Here is an 18,762-nt window from a genome sequence, read left to right as displayed (position 1 = left end):
CTCATAACTCTACGATAAATATCTTATGATTTTAATTAATATTAATTTTATAACTTAAAAAAAAAAAAGCAAAAAGATTTGAGGAAACGGAAACATAATAGGGTGCAATTAATTAAGAAAAGAGGTGTGATTTAAGTGTATTAATTAATATAAATAATAATAATAATATTCGAAGAACTTAAATGTTAACCATTAATTAATTAATTAAGCAACAACCAGCTAAAGAAATGAAAAATACAGCCTTTATTTAAGGTGGCAAATCCTGAAACGAAACGAAAGCGTTGGGAGGGAGAGAGTCCATTGCCCTTGCATTGTCGTATTGTCATCATGATGAAACAATGGGCTCCTCTCATCAGAGAAACCAACGCAAGTGAAATTGAGTATTCCAATTCGGTTTCATTTTCTCCGCGTCGCGTCTCTTTCTTTCTCTCTTGGCAGGCACGGGAGAGGGAGCGAGCGAGCGAGAGTTCAGAGCGGTAGAGAGAGTGAGACGAACGAACATCGAAGAAACGTACATGTAGAGAGAGGGTGAAGGAGAAAGAGGAAGAGGAAGAGGAAGAGGAAGAGAGGAAGTTTTTTTTGTTGTGTTTTGGCTTCAATTCAAGCACCCATCGGCTAGTTTTCGTCTCGATCATATCCCCGGATTTGACATTCAATTTTGGTTCGGATGTACATTAGATAGACATATATTAAATCTTTCTATATCTGTTCCTTCAAACCCTTCTGTGCAATCAATCAATTCGATACCTTCTCGACCCACCACTTGCATTACCTTCGTAACGCACCGCGGAAACTCTCTGAAACCCTTGCCCCAATGTTCTACCCTCGAATTCCTCTTCAGGGTTTGATTTAGAAGTATAATTGGCCGTGGAAGAATTGTAGACATATCTGGTGATAACCATATGGGCGATCTTCAAGTTTGTTCTCGACGGCCGGACGGCGTCGTGACCGAAGATCGCCCGTTTCCTATTCAGTTCTCGTCGGCGAACCCTGATCCCTCGTCAATTGGGGAAGATAGTTGGGCTGTAGCTGATCAAACTATCCAGGAAGTGATACGCTGCGTTCACCCCACTTTGGACACTGACGAGAAGAGGCAGGATGTCATTGAACATGTCCAGAATCTCATCAGATGTTCGCTTGGATGCGAGGTGACTCATTTGCATTCTTTTTCTAATGGTTAATAAGCTTATCTGGGTTGTCCCCTGTTGATTCTGTTGTGTGGATTTCTACGGAATTCTGGTTTCCACTTTATGTCTGCTAACTTTAGTTTCTTCTTAAGATGTACTTTTCCAACCTTTAGTTCGTCTTTTGTTTCCCTCAGTATTTTCCTGCAGTTTGTCGATTACATGTTCTTATGCTCGTATATGGAGACACGTTTAAATTTTCAAATGCGTGATAGGTAACCACTTCTTTTTAGTGTTTAGGCATGATTCTTTTCTCCCTAAAAAAAAGAAAAGGAAAAGACGCAATTCATTTCCAGTGAAGAGGTTTCACTCTTCCTTTGGGCGCATTCTGTTTACCATTTTTCATTCTATGCATGAGCATTAGTAGCAACAATAAGGTTGCTTCTTTTGACCTGAAGATCACAGGTTAGAGCTGTGAAAATAGCCTCTTTTCCAAAAAACATGGGGAAGAATGAGTTCAAATGTGAACCTCCCCAATCCTTGTCCTGACCCTTGTAAAGTGGGGAGGTTGATGCACTGGTGCTGTCCGTTATGCATAAAAAAAATTAAGTTTGTAATTCTTGGGAAATATTTGACGGTTTCTTTCCAATATTATCTGTCAAATTTCATATGTATTCACATTTTTGCTTCATTTTGACACCCCTCTTTTCTTTCCTTTTTAGATGAGTTACATTGTAGTGATGGACATTAGTCGGTCTCAACTTGTTTTTTCATTATACTGTATGCTTTTACCTATTAAAAATGTTGGTTTTGATATGGAACTGACTACAACAATAACCCTCAATCCCACTATTGGGTTGGCTATCACTTGTCTAAAATCCATAATATTTGATATTATGAGTTTTGCGCTAGTTGTTTGTTACCTAATGCAACATTTCTCCTTTATTCAGGCTTAGACCTACTGTGAAGTCTGAATTATTTTATTAATAGATAAATGTATGAAAGAACAAGTGCCTTTTTTGGGGTGTGGGACCCTCAATGTCGAGCAAAAGAAAAAGCCTGTACATCTACAAGCTTATACATATCGTTACTTATACATATGGTTTATTAGCCTAATAACCACTCTTATTGGGACTGTATGGATTGGCTACTTGAACCAATTGAACTAGGAACCTGACGGTTGGTGGGCCAACTCTTTTATTTTATCATAAATGTGAATACACTGTTTTAAACCAAATATGCGGGCTGGTTTCCATGAAAAGTCATTGAACTGCTCAGTTCTAGTATGAGGAAATCCTGACAAATAGAGAGAAAGAGGGGTATAAGTTTAAGAAAGATAGAGAAGAACATGCTTGCAGCTCTATCCTTTATTCCAAAATGAGAAGAAAATTGAAGTTCTTGTGATCCAAGGTAGTAGATATCTTAGTTGTATTTAAGTCTCTTTCTTGATGTTCTTCAGTCTTTACTAGGATCTCTATTTGTGCATTGATGTCTTAGTTGTATTTAAGTCTCTTTCTTGATATTCTTCAGTCTTTTAGGATCTCTATTTGTGCATTTCATTTTTTTTATGGGTCTATTTGTGCATTTCTTATCAGGTAGAAAGAGAGAAGGTCTATGAAGAAATAGAAAATATTGATTTCTATGGGAGAATGGTTTTGTAAATGAACAAAATAACATATTTCTGGGAAACAGGGATCCTCAACCTTGTCTTGTTTTTTTATTATTGTACATTAATATAAAAAGTTGGAAAATTAAAAAAGATCTTGCTGACTATCAATGCAATGTGCTTGTTTTTTCATAAGTGTGTTTAACTTTAATCATATAATTATGTTATTTACCATTAGTTTTAGTTTTCCAAATTTTTTTTTGACAATTTACATTCTTTATTATTTATTAATTGCATGTCATGTCGGATTGAATCCAATTGAACCAATAAGCTTGACTGTGTCAATCATTTGTTTGGTATTGATCACCATGCTAACTGCATCAAACCTTGATACAATCATCCTATGCATTATCTGGCATGGTTCCTTTCTTTACCATTTACTATTACTAATTTAGCGTTACTGGTTGTCATCGGTTTGCAAAAAAATGGTTGGTTCGCACTGATATATAATATGCATTCATGTGGAAGTCCCTGTGTTAATTGAAGACAATTTACATGAGTTTATCCATGGTTTGTAATACCAGTTGCTTTATTTTCTTTTTTTGAGTGTGCCACATGTTGGAAGGTTAAAACTTTCACAAGTTGTAACCTATCTTCCTCTGAAGGATTATTTTAAGAAATAAAATGTGTCACGACCCTAAAGGATCCTCAAGGATAAAATAGTCATATGTATTACATGTTTTCCTTTTGATTGTATTTTCTGTTATAGCTGTTAGTATATTCAGTTATAAGCCTATAAATAGGTTGGAGTAGTTAGAGGATGGCAACTTTTGAATGATAATTGAATTCTATTTCCCTCTCTGAATTCTCCTAGCTCTCCCTTGGCTTTCTCTCTTCTCCCTCAATTCTTTCTGTTATATTCTTTCTCTCCCTCCTTTTCTACTCTTTCTTTCCCCCGCTCTTACCGATTAACTTCCTAAACCCTAGTCAAACCCTAAGGTCGTAACATTTGGTATTAGAGCTGATGAATCTCGGTTGTGAATTCGCCAAAAGTAGTTAGTCGATCACTGTAAAATTAACCACTAGAAGCAAATTCCGACGGTGCTTATCAGCTATTGATAGGTGATTGTTTCAATTCGATTCAGGAGAGATCAATGATCGATAGTAGTAGAGAGACTTGACATTTATTGACTTGGAATTGAAGGTACAGAGTCGATTAAGTCTGTCAATCCAGGCAAACTCAAGGAGTGACATCAAAGCCGGAGGTGTTCCGGCCATTGGTTGGTGATTAGGTAAGAAGTGGACATAGGCTTGGGGTGATTGTTGATCCACTACAACCGCCATAAGAGTCCAAGCAATCTTGAATCTGTAATGAATCGAACGTGGACGGGAGGATCGCGATCTGCATGTAGGCCATAGGCAATTGCTTTCAGTGACGAACTCAGCTCCGGTAGGAAGAGGAGTTACGCAACAGAAGTTGCTTCAAAAGTGAGACAGTGGACGGTGATTGGGTGGCGACTCCGTTGGGGAACTTGATTCGCATTGATCAGGGTAGATAGCGATCAGTTGCAAGGTGAAATTGAACTCAGATTTGAAAGGAGAAGTCGAGCGAATCAACTTTGGCTCGGAATTGAAGACGATGCAGAGCCAGTGGTTTCTCTATCCTTGGACAATGAGTGGGTGAGAGATGAAGACACCAATTCCACGGGAAAGGAAGTCGCGCTTGAAGTAGAGTCGATCAATCTGTAGCTATTGCGATTTCGAAGGTGAAATAGATCGGTAATTTCAATTGTAATTCCAGATCTAGTCGTTGCATGTGCAGTTGGTTGAGGAGAACTCAGGATCGTTGAGTTTAGATTTTAAGAAAGGCGACTGGGGAAAACAATCTCCTGTGCAATTGCTGAACATTAGCGAATTGCTAATAAGAAGTTATCCAAGCAAAGCAGATCTGCTCGATTCTTTGGAAGCTGAGTGAGGTGAGTTCCAAGTGACTTCGAACTTGATTTTGGTGGATTTATTGGCTGCATTGGAGTTTATCAACCAAGGAGGTGGATCCAGAGCAACCGATTGCGAATTGGGAAGCAGATTCGTAGGCAAGTACGATCTAGGCAGTCCAAAGTGATTCATTGAGAGCAACCAACCCTTCCTAGGGGATTGTTCATGGTAAATCAAATCTTGAGAGTGGTCGGTTCTTGGCGAATTCTCAAACTGTGACAGATCCGAAGGTCCTCGATTACTGAATTGAGGTTGAGGCGAGAAGGAAGGTGCGGTTGGAAGGAGTGAGAAGAGAATCAATTTTTCAGAAAGCAGTTTGCGGTCTTTGGAAGTTGTTATAGAGGTCAAGCGATTGCTAATCTACAACAATTCTGATTAGAATTGGCAATTGGGCTAAGGAGTAGCTGTAGCCATTTGTTACACCTCTATTTCTAGATCGGGAATTATTTGAAGAAGTAATACGCATTCGGAATCGAGAACTAAATGATGATTGAGGGGATTAGGATGAAACAAATCGAACCAAGGATGGAGGCGTGGGAGTTCAGGATGACACAAAGGCGTAAGATGATGGCCCCCAGCCGGGAGGATGGCCAACAAAGAAAACATGCAGGAGGATCTAGCTGCCTCTCAAGGAGGAGTGCAAATGGACTTGGAGAGGCATCGAGAGACGATGGAGCAGCAAGGCTAGCGAATCCACAGCATGTTAAACATGTTGTCTACGCTACCTCCATTCCAGTTATCGCCGAATTTCCCTCCCTAGGTAGTAGCTGATCCAATTTTGCCCAACCATGGCATCCTCCCTAGGACATTGGGATTGCAAGAGACAGAGGAACTACTGGCCTTGAAACCGAAAATTCAAGTAAGAGGTTTATCTTCCCACACTCCACATCATACCCTAGTGCCTAGGGAAAGGGAGGCCAGCGGACTGATTTTGTTGGAAATTTACATGATCGATTTGGGAAGAAGAACATGATTGATGTGATTGAGGAGTTCAACAAATTAAGACGGGAGGGATTAGTGACAGATTATCAGGTTAGATTTGAAGAATTAAGGTCCTTGATGTTGACTTTGCAACCTGCCTTAACGGAGCAGTACTTTGTATCCAATTTCATTAGTGGTCTGAAGAATGAACTGAGGTTAATGGTCAAGATGATGATGCCTCTAACCATGAAATAGGCTGTTGAGAAAGCAAGGTTTCAGGAACACGTCTTGGAAGCCATTTTTAGAAAGCAAGGGCTGCAGCCTAACGGATTTACGAAGAGCAACTAACAGATTGAAGGGCCTCTAAGGCTGCAAATTATGTCCATTAGGAATCTGAGGAAAAATTGGAGCTGGACCGACCAATTGTAACTGAAAACTCCAGCAATGGAGAGAGATCAGACATGGATATTGGTGGGAATCACAATTCATATTTGCAGGAAGTTGATGAAGTAGGATTGGAAGATGAGGATGAAGTTGCAAATAGGTTTCGTGCCACCGATGAAAGATAACCATGCAATGAGGACATGGACCAAAGAAAGAAGCGGGAGGCTGAGGACTTGCACAATCCCACTGTTGCTTTGAGTGAGAATGGCCATGTGGTTCAGAAGATGATGGAAAAGGATTGCTGCCACACGATTCAGGAGTTCGGATATTGGAGAAGGGATAATTGACATGGAGATCTTGGAAGTCTCTATTGAAGATGAGGAAGAAGAATAGGTTGTGAAGATGGGAGAGGATATGACTACACCAACCTCGGAGTTTGAATATTACAATGGTGAGGGAATCAGTGCTTTAATCAAAGTGAATACCCAAGGGAGTACAGTTCAAGGTTGGTTAGAGATTGATGGAGGATGCTTGTGCTTGGAAGACATTTTTGTTGAGGGGAACAAGACTCTTGTTGTTTTGTTTATTCTTATTTCAGTTGGAGAGCTGTAGCGTCGAATTAGATTTTGGCTTGCAGGGAAGTTGGAATTCCTTTCTATGATTGGAAATGATATGGTTGCAGTAATGACAGATCAATTGGAACCATTCTCGATGACAATAAGGAAGAGGTGAATGGCTAGACTTGGTGTTGCAGCAAGTCATAGTACTGTTACTGTTGAAGAAAAAGAAAAGGGAAAGCAAAAGGAAAGGAGAATAAGAGATAATAACAAGAAAAGGCGAAGGAGAAATCAAATGGTGAAGATGGGCATTGGATGAAGAAACAATGGTTCGGTTCTATTAAGTTTCTTGGGGATAAGAAACCTTTCAAGGGGAAGGGATTGTCACGACATCCCCCAAGGATAAAATAGTCGTACGTATTACATGTTTTCCTTTTGATTGTATTTTTTGTTATAGCCGTTAGTATATTCAGTTGTAAGCCTATAAATAGGCTAGAGTAGTTAGAGGATGACAGCTTTTGAATGATAATTGAATTCCATTCCCCTCTCTTAATTCTCCTAGCTGTCCCTCAGCTTTCTCTCTTCTCCCTTAATTCTTTTTGTTCTGTTCTTTCTCTCCCTCCCTTTCTGCTCTTTCTTTCCTGCGCTCTTATCAATTAACTTCCTAAACCCTAGCCAAACCCTAGGGTCATAACAAAATGCCGATCACTGTCTAAGGTACTTCCTATGCATTTTTTTTTTTTTTTTTTTTGGGGGGGGGGGGGGGGGGGGGTTTACAAGATTTGAGCATTATTGATGGCCTATGAAGTATGGACCTGAACATGGGATACTGAAGTGAATCTGGACATAACATGCTAGGGACTCAGCATCACATTAATATGGATGTGTATACACATGGAAATCTTAATGCACAAAAAGTTGGACTGCACCAATTCTGTCATATCTGACATAGCAACACCATTGGGTACTAGTCAGTCCTTCAATCTTCTGTCATGGGTTTGCCACCCTTATCAAATGTCCTCAAGTAAAATTTAGTTCCATTCCTACCCTGTTTTGTGTTTTCTTTATTCTATTCATGTTGTATCAATCGGCACCTAATCAAGCGTTTAGATTTAAGCAAGGCAACCTTTCGATACAAATGCAAGGGCACCTCGATTTCCTTCCTCTATCCTTACAGATCTGGCCAGCATCTCAGAATGCCATTCTCTGATGTCAACACGGGACACCAACATGACCTTGTAGGACCTGAGAACATATCAATTTCAAGAGGATATGCACATGACATGTCAGATTGTCCTTGGTTTTTCTCTGCCCATACAAAATAACCTGTTTGTCACTCTAAACATGTGTCCTCAAGAGCAATTCAATTCCATTCTTACACCATTCATGTTTACCCATATATGTTGCCATCAAGTGGACATCCAATCAAATTAGTTGGACTTAAGCAAGCCAACTTGTTGGTACAAATATATGTAAACCTGTATGTCAATCTACTTCCTCTCACCTTTTCAATCCTAGTCAACATCATGGTAACCCTGATGAATCTCATCCTGTCCCAATAAGTAGTGGGTTTCCTCTCCTACAGAGTTCTTATCTCTGCACAACTGCACTACACCTGCCATTCTCTCTGTTTTTTCACCATCCATGTTTGCCAAGAATTCACGCAAACACCGGTAGAATCCAACAAAATGAATAAGCTGGATTGTCCAAAACTAAGGCCCACAAACTGGTATTTAAACATGAGAAATTAGAGGCAGGGTTGTGGGGAAGAGAGTACCATCAACGATGTCTGCACCCATAGTACGGCAGAAGAGTGGTAACAAATTTAAACTGTAACTGTAGCACCAAGTGACGTGTCTATTATTGAACTATTGGGTTTCTTGGGGAACATTGAAATTCCCTATGCAGAGAGAGAAGCATACATTTGAACTGGTAAATAAGAGAAAGTAAATGTTGTTAGAAAGACAGCCATGATGACAAAGATTTAGGCAAGAAAATTATAGAACTTACACTTGCCTTTACCCTCGTTCAATTATTGGCAGTACCAGTTGTGGAGAAGATTGTGGAAGGGATAAAAGCTATACCTCTTTCTATAATAATGGAACTTATTGAAGGAGGATAAAGAATAGATCCATACTGATGAGGTTGATCAATCTATTCCAGTCATTATTTCCTCAGATTTGTGATTCAGTTTTTGGTTATCTAAAATTCTTATCCTTTTATTTTTTCCCTGAAATTGATATGTTATCAGCTTTTTCTAATTCATCTGTCCAATAAAAACTGATTGCCCTTCCATAGAATATTGCAAGTGATGTGTGGAATGAGCTTTTTGAGTTTTTAATTCATTTTGGTCCTATTTGAAGGACGAAACATAAATAAGGATTTCAATCCTAAGGGATGCATAACTTGCTTCATGTCCTTGAGCTTCTTATGATTCTGGAAACAAAACAAGTTAGGTTTTGTAGTTTATCCATATTCCTGACAAAAGATGCTTGTGGCCTTTGATTGAAGTATGTTGAGTTCTAGATTCTTCTGATTTTGATTATTTTACTTCCCTCCTGATTTCCCTACTTTTTGTTTTCTAATTTCTACTTGACTAGGTCTAAGAAATAGATGTGAAACGTTTTGAGCTCCCCCCCCCCCCCCCCCCCCACACACACACACATAGCACTGCTGTAGCTGAATTCCATAATCTTGGATCATATCTTGTATTGACTCTCTCTTTCTCCCCACCAACTTAACTTGATCAAATTTCTTGTCTATTCTTCCATCAAGGCTTGCTTTGTTCAGTTTGGCAGTTTCTTGAGCTCCCTGCATCTGTCTACCTATTACATACTACATACCTTGCTTAAACCTGTCTACAAACTGTTTCTGGCCATATCCAGCATTCTGACTAGGCCAGTTACTAATTTCATAACATTCACACCTTGAGGTTCAGACCTTCTTTTAGGTAGCATTTGGTTCTCTGGAATGGGGGTGGAGGAAATGGGAATGAGGTAAAAGTGTGTTTGGTTGCATCTTTGGAAAGGAAATGACCATTCCTTCCAAATGTGGACGGAATCCTCATTCCATTCCATCAAAAATTGTTGTAATTACTTTTTTACACTCCATTTTCCTTGAAAATTACAAAATATCCTTAGACAACAAAAATAATATTTTATTAACACCCAAAAATAAAAATAAAATTTTATTGACACCAAAAAACAAAAAAATATTTTATGGACACCCAAAATAAAAAATATTTTATTGACACCCAGAAAATAAAAAAAAATTATTGACATTCAAAAAATAAAAATAATATTTTATTACTGCCAAAAATAAAAAATTATTTTATTAACACCCAAAAATATAAATAACATTTTATTAGCATCAAAAGTTAAAAATTAGCAATCAAAAAATGAAAACAATATTTTATAAGCACCCAAAGAAATACAAATAATATTTCGTTAATACCCAAAAAATAAAAATTATATTTATTATTGTTTAGTCTGAGAGAATTTTTGTCATAGAGTTTTTTTTTCATCCCATTCCACCCATGTTCCAGCATCGCAAAGATACTAATGAAATGAAATGATCATTCTATTACTAACTGTACCAAACATGACAATGGAATGGAATGGCCATTCCCTCTACTTCATTTCCAATAAACAAAAAAGGCCATTAAGGTGGAACCATTTCATAAAATTTACAGATTGAGGCTCAGACATTTAAAGTGAAAAACTATGAAGAGGACCTCTTTTCATAAGCCAAGATGTCTTGTTACAAATGCCAAAAGATATTTTGAAACTTAATAAAATTGAGATTCAGATTCATCTGTCCAATTATAATTGCTGCTGCAGTTAGGTTGCAAACCATCTCTAAGCAAGCCATCTGTGTAGGAAAGTTATCCTATTTGTTTGGAGGTACCCATAAGTTGAGCTTTACTGATTATCTTTGCACATTTTGTAGGTTTTCCCATATGGCTCTGTGCCACTAAAGACCTATCTTCCTGATGGAGATATTGACTTGACTGCCCTTAGCTTTCCTTCTGTTGAGGAAACTCTGGCCCTTGATGTACTTGCTGTTATGCAAGGAGAAGAGCAGAATCAAAATGCTGAGTATCAAGTGAAGGATACACAATTCATCGATGCTGAGGTTTTCTCCACTTTGATGCTTTAGTTTAAAGTTCAATCAAAGTTATTATCTTGTTTTATTAGATAAAAGGCTGAGTTCCACTGTTTATCTCTCAATATAATATGTTCTCATTTTTTATTCAATGAAGTATTCTTAATATTTCTAGCCAGAAACAGTGGAATATTGTAATATCCTTCTTGTATAATCTTTTAGGCAACAAAATTTCTCCTTTGGTGACATATGTAGGATATGATTCTAAAGATTCTTTTGTTGAGCACATGTGGGAAACATAATTCCTGCTTTGCCTTATGGTTTTAAGTCTGTAGCTCCATTCTTTCTAGATCTTAAATAATTCTCCTTACGATAGGCATTTGATCTAGTATTCTGCAGTTTTTTCTTAGGATGTTCCCCTTGTTGTTTGGTTTGTGTATTTTTCTATGCAAAAAACAATATGCATATTAGCCCTAAATTCTGTTAAATTCTCCCATGACACAACTGCTTCAATTTCATTGCATGCTGCTGATTTTACAAAATTAGCTCTAGACAAAAATAAAGCCTATAACAACAACAAACACAATCACAAGCCTTAAATCCCACTAGGTGGGAGGACAGAAATGCAGCCTGTTGTGGAAAACTCTGTTAAGGGCAGAATTTCAAATATGGCTGCAGCCCTGGCAGAGGGTGGCAAAAATATCCTGTTTAGTGTGTATCATCTAGTATAATTGACTACGTACATGCTTGTGCATTTCTCGCAAGATGTCTTTGTGGATTCACATGCTTATATTTTTTTCCCCAGATATTTTTAGATTCACTTCAAATGTTTCCCAGTAGCAAGATTATATTTTCTTCCCCATTTCTTGCGGGCGTCTTCCCAAGCTTTGAGGTTCTGAATTTATAATTTTATATGACTTGATGCAGGTTAAACTTGTGAAATGTCTAGTGCAGAATATTGTGATAGACATCTCCTTCAATCAATTAGGAGGCCTCTGCACTCTGTGTTTTCTTGAGCAGGTTGGATGCACGACTTCCTGTTAGGATTTGAAATGCATGCTTTATTCCTTTATTTGCCAACTTTATCTCTTGATTTACTTCACGAGAGAGTCTTATTTGTTTTATATAGTATATGGAAACATGTCAAATGTTTTCAATTGATTTAAACTAGTATCATAATTTTGTACTGTTTTGGTAGTAGTTTATATAATTGAAGTTGATCAAACACTTAGTATCAATAGAGCCTGTAAATGCTAGCCAAGATATGGGGTGGTTTTTGCTTCTATAGGAACTTTTTTCTCCCCTTTTTATTGAACCTGTCTGCCCTAGACAATATACTGAATTCTGAATGGTTCCTAGAATCTGGACATCCTCCCTCCATTTTTTATCATTTTCTCCTTTCCTTTTACACTCTGTTTAAATATGTTTTGGTTCTTTCTGTATGCATTACATCTCCTTGCACTTTCTCATTGTTTCCTGTTGTGGTACCTTCTCTAGTGACTCTAAGCCTTTTCACTATGGTTCCTGGACTAAATTTTCAATAACCATAATTTTTCATTTGTAGCTAATCTGTTCATGAATTGTATAAATGCTTCAGAAGAACTACCAATTTGATTATGATATTTCTTAAGTCATTGCATCCTGAGGAGAAGTAAACAGCTCACTAGTTTTTCCAAGAATTTGACATCGTGTCTCTCTCTCTCACTCACACACACACACACACACACGTGCAGGTAGATCGTCTTGTTGGCAAAGATCATCTCTTCAAACGCAGCATAATGCTGATAAAGGCTTGGTGCTATTATGAAAGCCGTATCCTTGGTGCCCATCATGGCTTAATTTCTACATATGCTCTGGAGACACTGGTCTTGTATATTTTCCATCTCTTCCACTCATCACTGAATGGACCTCTGGCGGTAACTACCTGTTCCTGTACGAAGTGACGTGTGTTACTGGAAAGATAACAGGACTGAGCTTCACTTATTAGGCTTATTTCATGTTTGTAGGTTCTTTATAAATTTTTGGATTATTTTAGCAAATTTGATTGGGAAAACTACTGTATCAGTTTGAAAGGTCCTGTTATCAAATCTTCCCTGCCTGATATAGTTGGTAAGCAAAGAACCCCTCTGCCTGAAAGTTGGTTACACTCCAGTTTTTTCCCCCCATATGATCCTAATCCATCTCTCTCTCTCTCTCTCTCTCTGGTTGCAGTTGAGATGCCAGAAAATGTAGGAGATGATTTGATGCTTAATGAAGAATTTCTTAGAAACTGTATGGACATGTTCTCGGTTCCATCAAGGGGGCTTGAAACAAACTTGCGTGCATTTCCACAAAAGCATCTAAATATTATTGATCCATTGAAAGAGAATAACAACCTCGGGCGCAGTGTTACAAGAGGTAGTGAACAAGCACTTGCTTTATTTGATACTCCCAATTTGGTCTTTTGGCAGTTTATACAATTTTTTTAAACCTTAGTATTAGTATTTGAATGTTGTGTTTCCATATTGTAGTTGTTGGTTTCACCATATCAACTAAGTGATGGAACACAACTATATCAATTATCTTCATTCACCACCATCTCATGAAACTTCTCCATGTGAAGATGGTGTTCAAACTTTATTTCATCATTACTCCGCCAGAGGATATTATCCACTGCCGGTCCCAAACCCGGATAAAGGAGGAGGGTTGCGTTAGGTAGCCGACAGCCAGCGTAAAACCTAGTCGGATCCAAATATGAATTCTAGACAAACTATCTGTTGGGATGTAACCCACATAGAAGTCTAGAGTTCATGTAGCCAACCCCACATAGTGGGATAACGGCTGGATATGTTGTTGTTGTTTAGTATTAGTATTTGCTTGGAAGAGAACCCCTCTTTAAACCTATGCTTTTTAAGAATTTTGAATTTCAAAACTCTATGGGGAGAACTCAGTGTTGGCACTTGCTTGGATATGGCCATAGTAACCTATACCCACTGGAAATTGGAAGGTACTCCAAAAAAAATTTTATGCATGTTTTCATCTTCATATTTTTCACAAATCACTGTTTTGGCATGTCTGTTTCTGTGTCCTTGCTTCTTAGTTGGAAATTAGTTTATCAAGATATATGACTGTTGAAGTGCTAGTTGACTGTTTTATTTTCCACATGTTAGTGTTTTACTGCCTAATATTCCATTCCATACAACATAATTGATCTTATAATTGCCCAAAAGATCTACTATTTAAGCTTTGAAAGAATTTTACAGTCACCATAAAATGGTGAAGCACGATAAATGATATGTGATATTTGAATTGATCTTTTTTTAGATGACTTAATCTTCGGTCTCATCATTTCATTATTCCCACTTACATTTCATATATTTTTGTTTTTCATCTACTCAATTTGAAGTTTTTAGATTCTAAGGCATTTCTTTGTACCTTAAGGTTAATATTTATGCATTTTTTGGGTCTCATCTAGCAAGACAATGTCGTCTAAGGAAAATGTACACCAAGGCATCTCTTCTTGAATGCACTTTAGTTAGTGAGTTCATTCATCTCCTAGAGCAAAGTGGTAAGGCGGGCCTTGGCGCAAATCCTTGACATAGTCCAGTTGTAATTGTAAAAGTCTCAAAATGTTTTCCACAAATTGTAACTGGTGTTTTTACTCCATAATACATATCTTCAGTAATCTATAGACAAGAAACTTGAACTCCCTTTTTCTATTAAACTCTCTATAAGACTTCTTTCGAGATGTCATAAGTTTTTTTTTCATATCTATAAACACTATCTATAAATCATTTTATTTATCTTTGGAACTCTTCATCAGGCGCCTCACCTAGTATACAGCCTCCATTGTTGTTGACCTACCAATCATGAATTAAATTGATTTTTAGACATCTTGGTTTCTCTTCTTAACCGTTACTCAATTTGGTACTCTTGAGGTTTCATAATGTAATTTACACAATTTTGAACATATCTTTTGTTCTTAGAAGTAGGCCATAGAGTGATATTACCATCTCAAGGTTTCATAGTATAACTCATCAGTTTGGTCCCTCTGTAATTTTCACAATTTTGAACATCTCTTTTGTTCTTGTATGTAGCCACTAGAGTGCTATTTCTCCATTTGTCAGGTATCCTCTTTGATCAAGGATGATCACATTGAATAGTGAAAACAAAAAAATGCTTTCGTTTCCATGTATTTCTATGCTTCTATAAGGATATCATTTGGTACAATTGCTTTATAATTTTTCATCCTTTTCATGGCTTGCTTCACTTCCTTCAAACAAATACATCTATAAAATAAATAATTTTATCTTTTTTTAATCACTATGATGTCCCAGAGTAATATTTATTTCTCCTCATTCATTAAATAGCATAAAAAAAGACTCATTAGATATCTCCTTGATTGCTTCCTCATTTACTGATACCATTTGATCTTTATTTTTGGTACACTTCACTTTATTGAAGTCCTTCGTTCTTCTTTCTCTTTCTGTAGCCAGCCTATATGTGTGTGTGTGTGTAATATTTCTATCTTTCTGTCTCAAGTGGATTGTACAATTTTTAATTAGTTTTTGACCCTACTACATTGATAGCCTTCTTCATTTCCTTTTTAAGCAAAATATACATCTTCAAAATTTCCTCACTAGGACACATATGCAAAGTCTTGTACCTCTCTTGGATGCAGGAGGAAAATATATTGCTCGAATTTTATTCACGTCAATTTTCACTACTTAGTCACTCCCAGCAATGGCAACACTGGATCACTTGGATTGCTGATTGAGTATCAAAGTGTACTTCCATTATAAACACAATGATTGCTTTAAATGCCACTTACCATTGCCTGCATCTGTACTCTTAATGTAACAATAAATATGTTCTTAGTTTTTACTTTTCAAAATGGATAAAATAAGCAAATGAATTGTTTGTCTTGATTTTTTAGCACTTTTGAAAACGCTTAATCTCTTGATGGCTTATATTTTTTGGTTGTGTATGCATAGTATCATGGTATGGCTCTTATTGGTTCCCTCAGGTAATTTCTACCGGATACGTAGTGCTTTCAAGTATGGGGCCCGCAAGCTTGGTCGAATCCTTTTGTTACCAAGAGAAAGAATTGGAGATGAGGTCAAGAGGTTCTTCGCAAACACCCTGGAGAGGCATGGACATAAATCTAGCAACTTATCCTCATCATCTCATTCCAGAACGTTCTCTGAGGAAAAGATTGAGCTGAACTTGTTGAATCTGGATTTGGATGATAATATACCAATAGAGGGAGATAGTGAACTAGACAGATACATGATGAAAGATGATTCTTCGCCAATGCTGTCAAAAATGGATTGTTCAAGAGATGAGGATGGTGTTTCAGATACACAACTAGCTCAAGAAGAGAATTTGAGAAATGCAAATCATATATCTGATTGTTCACCATCAAGTTGCAACTTCATTGATTTCTGTTTCTCTGGATTGCCTAGAGGAAATGGGATGCTATGTGAAGAAAATACAGCAAACATTGTTGATAAGAGGATGATTTCTGATTTATGGATGGATAACAGAGAGGAGCACTTGTGGGACAATGCTGCAGCCTGTTCATGTAGCAGTCCTCCTGAGGGTCTGAGTGCTAGTGGTTCAGGAATTTCGAGTCCTGATGGCAATATGTTGGAACGTTTGCCCCTGGATTTTAGAGAAAAGTATTTGGCTGATATTGCTGGGAGCCCAGAAAGCGTAAATCCCTTGTTAGACCTTACTGGGGATTATGATAGTCACATACGAAGCTTGCTATATGGTCAGTGTTGCCATGGATATGCTTTATATGCACCTTTATTGTCCAATCCTGCCGTGTTTCCTTCTCAGTTTGAAAATAGAAGACCATGGGAGACCATTCATCGGCCAATGCCTCTCAACCAGAATGAAGCGAACACAAATGGTATGGTTGTGGGATTGATGCATAATCCAATTAACAATAATGGTGCAGTCATGGGACTCATGCATAATCCCATGCCATTGAATTTTGCTTTGGTTTCAGAAGAAAACCATGAAGCACGAGGAACTGGCACATACTTTCCCAATTCGGTATTGCCTTACTGAATTTCCTGTAATGTTTTTCTATTCATTTTTATAGGATATTATTTAGATGCAATATTTTTTAGCTACTGTTGTATGTTATGCCTGATCTTACACATGAAATTTCAGAATGGTTATCCAAGCATAGCGGCCTCACAATGGAGGCAGAGGAATCGGGCAACTGGAAATCATGGTCAGTTCAAAAGACCAACTCACAACCTTGGCTCCGTCCCCACAGTACCTGAGAAGAAGTCATCAGAGGAAGGTACCAATATGCTTCCACATGCAAGATCCCCAGATATATCCGACGGGAAGTCTGGATCGTTACGCCAGCCTACTGACCCTGTGCCAAACGAATCCCATTCTGCTGGTTTGTCCGTTTTACCTCAGAAACTGGCATTTGGATCATTTGGGGATCTGACAGAAGGCTGCAGTCGGCCAGCTTCAGACAATTGTGAGGGTTGGATCTCCTCTCCAGGACCATTGCAGGGTTCAAAAACAGTATCGATTAAAAATCAGGGAAGTTAGGGCCGTGGCTAACGTGGGATTGCGTCCAGGCAAGTAGGGAAGAACATTTATTTTTTTCCCCCCTATTTTTTACGCATTCATGGTGTAGAAAGAACCTATGTTTTGGCTTCTCAGGGTTGCAAAGCAGGCTTTCAATCTTAGGAATGAGCAAAGCAGGCTTTCAATCTTAGGAATGAAGATGACTTCCCTCCTTTAGCCATCGAGTGCCTTTGCAAGGATGGATCAGTACATAGATAAGGAGCAGCCCAGAAAATACGAAAAAGAAGAAGAAGAAGAAGAAGAAGAAGAAGAAGAAAACAAAAGAAAGTGAGGAAGCAAAAGGCCATAGATCCTGGTAGTGGTACCGGTCTTAAGATTTAGAGAGAAAAATCCTTTAGAACTTGACCATAGCAAAAAGTTTTGGTGGTGGTTGGTGTGAAGTGTGGACTTGGTAGTTGTACATTCTTCTGCACCTCATTCCTCACCTCCTTTACATTCCCATTCACGGGCGCTGGCATTACAGAATGCAGACTTCCAGTGAGTAGGACTACAGAAGATGGTGTTGATCTATATATGCTGGATATTGAGCTCTCAGCCTAGACTTGTTCAAACTGTCCCAACTCCAAAGTACTAACATTTGGCTTTGTTGTTTAGATTCTGCTAGTTTTGATCCCCACATCCTCCCAAAAAGAAAAAAAACTTTGTATTGTGCATACCGAAACTTCGGGTTTTGGATACGTAGGTATGATGCCAAAGGCTTAGGACATGAAGCAGACTGACTTATTTCATACTATTTATGTGGATGCATGCAAGTTGCAGTATTGGTTTTTGTGTTTTGTTTTTTATTTTATTGGGTGCAAACTGTGAAATTTCTCACCTTAAGGGCCCCCACACACTGTCCCACGCACGTAGGAGGGGTTAATCACGATACACGGCGGTCCCCAAAGTAGGAGGCACAGTGCATAGTGCCCACAAGGAGCTACTCTCACAAAAGGATGAAACTCCCACACTGCGGCTGCCATGACTCGAATCTGCATCCTTGAGTGTAATCTTCTACTCTGTGAACCATCCGTGCTACGTCCGTGAGGGCTTGTTTTTTTGTTTTCTTAGTAGGAGGAAAGGTGGTAAGTAGGAGCGACATTCGGACACTCTTAGGAGGGACAAAATTTTGGGCATTTAATGAAGTTTTAAACTTAGGTGAAGTGTTAGAATTTTATTGGTTAATTTTAATATTTAATAATTAAACATTTAAATATTAATCTAATTAAGAATAATGTTAGGAGTTATGATTAATAACGATATCATTAGTTAGGTGACATATTCTCATTAAAGGAGACTAAGGAGATTATATGTTACTGTTTTCTTTATCCAACATTCATGACACATTACTTAGAATTTGACATCTCAATTGAGTTTGAGAAACAAACTTACTAAATTTGTCAATCATTATACTTTGAAAAGTAAATTAGCTATTGGTCCCTTGACACTAGGGGTATCAAAAAATATCCAAAAATCGGTGAATCGGACCAAA

General features: G+C 37.9%; 1 protein-coding gene across 2 annotated transcripts; it reads left to right on the top strand.

Annotated features, from left to right (window-relative positions):
* The first annotated feature begins 283 nt into the window (after positions 1–283).
* LOC127813096 (uncharacterized) lies at positions 284–18,050 on the top strand. Of its 2 annotated transcripts, XM_052353866.1 has the most exons (9): positions 284–1,148; positions 10,536–10,721; positions 11,619–11,711; positions 12,425–12,607; positions 12,698–12,800; positions 12,903–13,088; positions 15,697–16,733; positions 16,854–17,281; positions 17,367–18,050. In XM_052353866.1, exons 1-8 carry the CDS (start codon positions 903–905, stop codon positions 17,250–17,252), a joined length of 2,433 nt encoding a protein of 810 aa, XP_052209826.1. In that variant the 5' UTR covers positions 284–902; the 3' UTR covers positions 17,253–17,281; positions 17,367–18,050. The 2 variants fall into 2 exon arrangements, with proteins under 2 accessions (XP_052209826.1, XP_052209816.1); XM_052353856.1 differs by having other exon boundaries at positions 16,854–18,050.
* Positions 18,051–18,762: the final 712 nt, after the last annotated feature.

This window comes from Diospyros lotus, chromosome 1, assembly GCF_014633365.1.
Source record: "Diospyros lotus cultivar Yz01 chromosome 1, ASM1463336v1, whole genome shotgun sequence".
Lineage (NCBI taxonomy): Eukaryota > Viridiplantae > Streptophyta > Magnoliopsida > Ericales > Ebenaceae > Diospyros > Diospyros lotus.
Note: the sequence above shows the minus strand (reverse complement) of the source record. Positions and strands in the feature narration are given on the sequence as shown.

Excerpts from the sequence above, each read along its gene's own strand:
- LOC127813096 (XM_052353866.1), top strand. The coding sequence starts at position 903 with ATGGGCGATCTTCAAGTTTGTTCTCGACGGCCGGACGGCGTCGTGACC. Across the intron at positions 11,712-12,424 it reads CTCTGTGTTTTCTTGAGCAG|GTAGATCGTCTTGTTGGCAA; the intron begins GTTGGATGCACG and ends ACACACGTGCAG. Across the intron at positions 12,608-12,697 it reads CACTGAATGGACCTCTGGCG|GTTCTTTATAAATTTTTGGA; the intron begins GTAACTACCTGT and ends TCATGTTTGTAG.